At 45.2% G+C, this 8,448-nt stretch overlaps 1 protein-coding gene across 1 annotated transcript in view; it reads right to left on the bottom strand.

Annotated features, from left to right (window-relative positions):
- SUDS3 (SDS3 homolog, SIN3A corepressor complex component) overlaps positions 1–8,448 on the bottom strand; it is a 41,037-nt gene that overhangs the window by 17,500 nt on the left and 15,089 nt on the right. The window contains exon 6 of the mRNA XM_017529561.2: positions 7,718–7,874. Within this exon, the coding sequence (XP_017385050.1) occupies positions 7,718–7,874 (157 nt within the window). The remainder of the gene's footprint in view (positions 1–7,717; positions 7,875–8,448) is intronic.

Here is an 8,448-nt window from a genome sequence, read left to right as displayed (position 1 = left end):
TTTTTTTGAAACAGATCCTCACTCTGTCACCCAGGCTGGAGTGCAGTGGCACAATCTTCATTCACTGCAACCTCCACCTCCCAGGTTCAAACAAGTCTCACACCTCAGCCTCCCAACTAGCTGGGACTACAGGCATGCACCACCACGCCTGGCTAATTTTTTGTATTTTCAGTAGAGACGGGGTTTCACCATGTTGACCAGGCTGCTCTCTAACTCCTGATCTCAAGTGATCCGCCCTCCTTGGCCTCCCAAAGTGCTGTGATTACAGGCAAGAGTCACCACACCCAGCCCTCTTCTGATTATTTCAACGGTTCACCACTCTCTAACTACAGGATAAAAGCCAGACCTGATTTCTGGTCTTCCTCCCTTCTCCTTCATTCACACTTACCCTGTGTGCAAGCCTTTAGCTATCCTGTTACCCAAGGGCACCAGACTTTATACCTTCAAGCCTTTGCAAGGCTGTCCTCTGCCTAGCCTCCTCTTTTCTGCCCAGCAAACTCCTACATAACACCCTTTGAGAGTCAGTTCAATATTCTCCTTTCTGTGACAGCTTTCAAAGGCGGAGACTCATTCCATCTGCCACATAACCAGAGCACCTATACAAAACTCAAGTAGACCAAGTGCCACTCTGTATAGGTCATTATCTACCCCCTTGGGTGTCTGAATTCCACCCCAACACCTAGCAATACTCTGACACAGTAGGGGTGCATAATGTTTTGTGCAGAACAGTTAGACAAGGTCGAGCCTGATCATGGGATGAAGTTAATTTGTGATTATGCATACGATCAGCAGAGCAGGCAGGGCAGCTCCAGGGAATTCTACCAAGCAGTGTGCAGGATCTTACAGCATGTCATACATGTGCTACAGAAAAAAAAAAAAAAAAAAAAAAAAAAAAAAGGCTTCTGCATGTTGCTCTGAAGAGAAATGGGCAGTATTAAAATGTGTTTCCTATGAATGGAACAGAGGTAAAATAAGAGCCAAAGACCTAATTAATGAATATTCATAAAAGTATACTTGGAAGTATAAACACACACACACACACCCCAGAAACAGGTAGCGAAGGCTTCTCCCTAAAAGAAATCTCCTACCTTATGCTGGGGTGCCACCCTTCTCCAGTTAGTTACTGGCCAGTGGCACAGCACCACGGTCAACAGCTGGAGTGTCACACAAACATGGGTCTGAATCCCTGCAGCGGCTGGTGACCTAAGGCAGGTTTGTAAGTGCTCTATGTCTCAAGTTTCCTCATCTAGAGAATAGAAACATCAATAATGCCTTCCCCACTGTGTGTTGTGAGGGTTACATATGATGATACATGTGAAGCCTTGGCACAGTGCCTGGCATAACGGGAGTGCTATCAATGCTAGTTTTTATCATTATATTTTCAGGCAGGAAAAAGCTATACAAAGATCCTTTTTAAAACTCAAGGCACAAAGACCTGAAAAGAAGTAACCAAGTTGAAAGCAGCTGATGTCAGCTGTGAGGCTGTGCAACACTGACACCTAATTTGGAAAACAAAGTGTAAAGGGAGTGCACCCAACCTGAGAGAGCACCAAAGAAAAGGCACATAGTCCCTGAATGTGATGGAATGTTCTGTCCACCAAAGAGAATGGCTGAGCGTGCTCTGCTCCGCAGGCTGCCAAGACTGGGGAGCGGGGAAGGTAGACAATGCATGATGGATGAAAGCCAAGTGAAGGCCAATCACAGCCAATGAACTCTGAAAATCGTAACTATCACTTACAAACCAAACAATATAATCCAATTCTTATGAAATGACAAAAAAAAATCTATTTTGTTAGCCTGGTTACAGCAATAACCTGATTAATTTTATCCAAAAGACTACTCTGCAGAAGGAAGGGACTCTGGAGAAGCCCCTAAAACTTATCAGCATGTCTCCATCTCCACCTAGGAAAGAAGAGACAGAAGGGAGCAGTCCTGGCCAATGGCCCAGGTGGAAGACAGGATTTAAGGACATGATCAACATGTATCACAGCCCCAACAGACATAATAAGATTATCCACTTAAGTCACCTTGCTCCAATGCCAGCCAGGTTTGCCTAGTTGGTTTCTAAGGTGGATTTTTCATAGAAGAATGGAGCCTGACAACCTGGGTCTGAGAGTGCCTCAAAGTTCTATTTCTCACTGCAAGCAACGAGCTAGCATCCTGAATTCTGCTATCAGTGTCCTATGAGTTTGGCCCCTAAAAGTTCCAAGGCGCTCAATCTGGCTACACTGATAAAAATCAAGCTTTCAGAACTGAAGCTCAGACCCTGGAGCGTGACAACCCTGGAGAAGACACCTGAGCAGGGAGTCAGTCAGTCTTCCTCTCAGTTATCATGCAGCAATCACAGAAAAACTCTAACTGGCTGAAATCAGAAACCCTCTCTGATCCAGAGGTCTCTTCACAGGTTTGCTCTAGTGGGGAAACCATTTATATCATTAAACATCTAGCATTTAAAGCAGACTTGGGAGAGTGTGAAAGAAAGTACCAAACAAGTAACAAGACAAGGCATGCAACTCCTCTCCAAGCCACCCTGCAATATGACCTTTAATAGTCCCAATCCTCCCACTCTACTCACTAGGAAACCTGATGAATACAGGCACCCCCCACCCACCACTTGGTTCCGACATCTTAAAAATGGGAGCTCAAGTTGAAACAAGCTAGGTAGAGCCTTTAGAGCACAGTCCCTATGGAGAGGTATTCCTGATAAATTAACTGCAATTTACATACAATTACCAGTTTACTGGCTGGCCTTTTGTTCTGCACTTCTCTAGTCCTGTTCATTCATTCCAACAGCCTACCTGCTACAGTGTACAACTGCAATAAAAGCTTCAATTTAACATACTTTAACTATTAAAACAAGCTCATATTTATCTAATGGAAAAAATATTAATCACAGTGATTCGAAGGGGCATCCTTTAAAAATGGGATATAAGACTGGGGGCAGTGGCTGACACCTATAATCCCAGCACTTTGGGAGGCCAAGGAGGGTGGATCGCTTGAGCCCACAAGTTCAAGACCAGCCTGGCAACAGAGCAAAACCCCATCTCTACACAAAAATATGAAAACCTAGTTGGACTAGGTGGCACGTGCCTATAGTCCCAGCTACTTGGGAGGCTGAGTTGGGAGGATCACTTGCACACAGGAGGCAAAGGTTGCAGTGAGCCGAGATGGTGCCACTGCATGCCAACCTGGGTGACAGAGCAAGACCCTGTCTCAAAAAATTAAGTTTATTTTAAATTTAAAAAGGAAATTTTCTTTAAAAAGAAATGGGATGTAAGTGGCAGAAAGAAAAGCCACTGCAGATAAAAACAGTAGCCGACTGGCAATTACCTCCAAACCAGGGCAGGAAACCATGGGGCTAGACTAGAGGCCCAGAGCAATCCTAGCACGCCCCATGCCCTTCTCTAGCAGGATGGAGGGCACCATCAGTGTTGACACAAATTAATGCTGCAGTGGTAACAGGAGACTGCCTACAGATTGTCGGGGAGGGGAATAAGAATGAATGTCAGGGCTGGGCGCAGTAGCTCACATCTGTAATCCCAGCACTTTGGGAGGCCGAGGTGGGCAGATCACCTGAGGTCAGGAGTTCGAGACCAGCGTGGCCAACATGGTGAAACCCTGCCTCTACTAACAGTACCAAAATTAGCCAGGTGCGGTGACATGTGCCTGTGGTCTCAGCTAATCGGGAGGCTGTGGCAGGAGAATCGCTTGAACCTGGGAGGTGGAGGTTGCCTATAATCTCCTTTGGGAGACCAAGGTGGGCAGATCACTTGAGCGTAGGAATTCAAGACCAGCCTGGGCAACATGGCGAAACCCTGTCTCTACAAAAAATACAAAAACAAGCCAGGCAAGGTGGCACATGCCTGTAGTCCCAGCTATTCCGGAGGCTGAGGTGGGAGCCCAGGAAGTTGAGCTGCAGTGAGCCGTGATGGCACCACCTCACTCCAGCCTGAGCGACTGGAGAGAGGCCCTGTCTTTAAATAAATAAATGAGTAAAAAATGAACGTGTCGAATTGTTACCTTTATTTAGGGGCCCTCCATCTCAACACCACAATACCTTGGGGAATCCAAGGAAGCTGTGTCAGCTAAGTACCAGAAAACAACCTCCTAGAAGACACAGACTTTATCCATTAGCTTCATTTGGTGAGTTACTTAGTGCTACCATATGTATCTATGGTATCTGCAGTCAGTAGTAATGGCGGTGAAGAGAAAATACTTGAAGGCATTTTCAGTGGTTAAGCCAGACACACAATGGCTTAACCGCTATATCACTGAGGGACTTTGAGCCAATGGCTCCACTTCTCTGAGCCACCTCTGCCATCTGTAAAAGCAGAAGCGATATCCCCCAGGTTAAAGGGAGCAGCAGGAACTCAGTGAGGTTACAACTTCCCAATCCCTGAGAGTTCACACTGTGAACCAGCTACTCTTTGAAGCAACTTATAGGCATTATGTCATCTTATCGTTACATCAACCCTCTGCAATAGATTCTATCATCCCCTTGCCAAATGAGAAAACCTCACCTCACCTCAGAATTAAATTTGTGACAGTGCCAGAATGCAACCCAGGTCCATCAGCTTGCAAAACTGGCTCAAATATTTGTATGTAATGCTTGGCTCAGTGTAAGTGCTTGGGAAATGGGGTTTAATCTTGACATTGTAATGACTCATGGTACCAGCTATGAACCCACCATCTTCTAAAGGAAACTGACAGTCTTTACTAAGGTCATAAGCAGCTTCCACAGGGGCCTAAGGATTGGAAGATGCCCATGGTGACCAAGAACTTACAAAAGAAAAGGAAGGAGCAGGGAGCGAGCTACAGGAAGAAAGGAGAGAAGAATGAGAGAAAGAAAAACACATTAAAAATGGTAAAGCTCCCACATTTTAAAGCTCATTAACTTCTCACTGAATACTTGGATTACTTGTAATCTTGGCCTCCACTTCAGAGAAAGCTCACCCTCAGGCAACTCTATCTATAACTTCACCGCTGAAGTGTGGTCCGGCCAGCAGGATCAGCGGTCCCTGGAAGGTGGTTAGAAATGCAGGATCTCAGCCTCCACTCCAAAGCCTCTAAAACAGAAGCTGTATTTTATGAAGATCCCAATGACCTAAATACACATTAAAGTTGGGATGCACTGATCTGTAATTCATCCTAGCTTCTCTATGTACAATCATACATTTCTGCCTCAACAACCCAGTTTACCTAAGTTTTCCACAAGAGGTTTGGGTGGTGAACACAACATCCTGCCAACTCCTATGGAGGTTTGTAAATGCTTTAAGTCATGGTGGGAGCAGGTCACCAAATACACCCATTTCCAGTGGGTTATTTGGATGAAGCTTCTCATCATCCTCTTATCCTACTTTGCTTTTCAAGACATGTTCACGTTGAACCAAAAAAGGAGACTTTAGAAAGTATATTTTCAGGGCAGAGCTGGGCAACACTGATATTGGGCGTTAATCCACAAAGGTGAAGTAAGTCACTCAATTAGAGGAATGAAATCAAGCCCTTAATTCAACACCATAGCTGCACCATCTGTGGAAATGCTAATTACCCTTCTAGCTCTAGTGCCTTGTCTTCCAACACTCCATCATTACCTTGGCAGTGTTTTCCATACCAAGGGTACCAAATGGCGTAAGGAAGGACATCCGTACTTTTAATGCCCATGGCTACCTTGAAACACTTCTGTAATCTATTTTATTGCATTACAAATGATTGCCCTGCATTAATTTGTCTTTTCTACTCTGTCAAGCTCAGTCCCAGTCACTGAGGATGCCTCCTGTCCCAGTTAAGAGTCTGGCTGTAAAACTGCCTGGCCAAACAATGTCTACTGCTTATCAATAATTAGGATGCCAAATCACAGGTAAGGTGATGATACCCTTCCCCACAGATGGGAAGGAAGCAGCTGTAAACCGATAATATTTCCCACTAGCCTAATGAAGGCTCCCAAACATCTGGTGGCTCTAGCAGAGAGCAATGAAGCATCAATGCCAGTCACAGCCTCTATCAAAGAAAATGGTGTTCAGGTCCAAAAGCTGGCAGACAGAGGCTGGTACGAGACCAGGTACCATGGTGCTATCGGTCTGATTAAATAAGCACTTCCACAAGAACAAGACTATGCTGTCTGAAGCTGCTGTTTTGTCATCCATTCTCACAAAAAAATATTTCTGAGCTGCTTTCAGAGGCCTTCAAGGAGCTCACTTCTCTTGCCAAGTCTTTCTATGAGGAAGCTATTCTCAAAAGTCAGACCCCACCTCAGGCACAACCACATTCTCTTCAGTGTATCATGAGGATTAGAGCCAGAAGTCTGTGTCAATCAGAAGGCCAAGCTGGTTCACAGCACCAGAAATATACAGAGGGGAACAAAGATTTTAACTGGTTACTTTTAATTTCTAAGTCAGCCCTGAGAACTTCCACAAAAACACTGCATGCATTTCCTAGGGAACCCTGCTAAAATCAGACTCACCAGAGCCCCAGCACTTTCCTAATATAATTATAAGAGTTAAACTCTGGGATGTGGCCAGACGCGGTGGCTCATGCCTGTAGTCCCAGCACTTTGGGAGGCCGAAGCAGGCAGATCACCTGAGGTCGAGAGTTCAAGACCAACTTGACCAACAAGGAGAAACCCCATCTCTATTAAAAATATATACATATATAAAAATACAAAAAATAGCTGGGTGTGGTGGCACATGCCTGCAATCCCAGCTACTCGGGAGGCTGAGGCAGGAGAATCGCCTGCACCTGGGAGGTGGAGGTTGTGGTGAGCAGAGATCACACCATTGCACTCCAGCCTGGGCAACAAGACTAAGACTCCATCTCAAAAATTAATTAATTAATTAACTCTGGGATGTACAGAGAGGCATGCCACCTCCATATCCAAGTGACAAACTCACCACTGACTTGCTTTGCAGTATTTGCCAAGTTCCAAAATAGCTAGTTCAAGCCAATTCCCTGTATCCTTCAAGGAATCATCAGTCTACATACGGCAACGACGGCCCATATTGTTTCTCCCTAAAGCCTGCCTACAACCTGCTGAGTTCCCATATGTGGATTACTAAATCCTAGGTTAGAAAGGGATTGGTTCTGACTCTCGTGTAACTTTCATACCTTTATGGGAAAATAGTTAAGTTTAGCTACCCTGTTGGAATCGTATGAAGTCTTTCTGAAATGTTCACAGTAACACCTGGCAGAAGAGATCTAATAGCACAGAGTATATAGCCAAAAGCCTTTGTTCTTACATCTAGGTCAAAGGAAGACGATACCTCTTCTGTAATTAAAGCAGACTGGAAAAAAACAAAGCCGAGGGATTCCCATCACCACAGATGGACTTGGGTAAGCAATTTGGGAACACAACCAAGATATAAATGGCAGCTGACCCAGAAACTAAGTAGAGCATAAGTCAGAGCTTGCAATTACTATTAAAAGTCTATCAACTATTGAACACCTGTTACGCACAGAACACTGTACTAGGCACTCATAGGTGTAACCACAATCCTGTCAGAGGGTATGATCAGCCCCATTTCATAAAGGAGGAAACAGGCTCAGAGAAGTTAAGCAGCCTGACTAAGGTCACACAGCCAGTCAAAGGTGGAGGTGGAACTCTGAGGTCAAAACCCACTCTCCACCTTGCTCTGCTCTTGACAGGTAAGACAAAAGTAACGGGAACAGCCCTTCACAGCCCCACTCAGGGGCCCCAGAATCCCACCCCACAGGTCTTTCCTACCTCCAGTCAGTTCCATTGTCAGCTTTTCATTTTCAATCATTTTCTTCTTTTCTTCTAGCTCAGCAATCAGGTTCTCTTTCAGCTCAACCTTCTTGTCTTCAAATTCTTTCACTGCGGCCTTCTTTTCTTTAATGTAATTTCGTTCCACTTGTTCAGTCTAAGCAAAAGAGAAACACAGGCTGGGAGCACATGGCCCTGGGAGCCAGGGGCTCCAACTCCAGGTCTAGCCCTGTCCTCAACAGCAAAGAAAACACCTTTGCTAGAAACATGACAAATACAGTTTCACTCTCACACACACCTGCAGTAACAAGCGCAGTAACAATGTCTGAGAGCAAGCTTTCCGATGAACGCATAAAATCAGACCCATGTGACTTTTGCTGATTTTTGAGCATGCTTCACTTGTTACTCAGATATATTTCTCTTCCACGTCTTATATTTTATAATAAAACACATTTCTCAAAGATAAATAATTGCGAGGGCTGGGCGCGGTGGCTCAAACCTCTAATCCCAGCACTTTGGAAGGCTGAGGCGGGTAGATCACGAGGTCAAGAAATCGAGACCATCCTGGTCAACATGGTGAATCCCCATCTCTACTAAAAATACAAAAAATTAGCTGGGCATGGTGGCGCATGCCCGTAATCCCAGCTACTCAGGAGGTTGAGGCAGGAGAATTGCCTGAACCCAGGAGGTGGAGGTTGCGGTGAGCCGAGATCGCGCCATTGCACTCCAGC

The sequence above is a fragment of the Cebus imitator genome, unplaced genomic scaffold (genome assembly GCF_001604975.1).
Source record: "Cebus imitator isolate Cc_AM_T3 unplaced genomic scaffold, Cebus_imitator-1.0 Scaffold59, whole genome shotgun sequence".
In the NCBI taxonomy this organism is placed as follows: Eukaryota; Metazoa; Chordata; class Mammalia; order Primates; family Cebidae; genus Cebus; species Cebus imitator.
The sequence above is the reverse complement of the archived record's forward strand: the minus strand, read 5'-3'. Positions and strand labels throughout refer to the sequence as shown.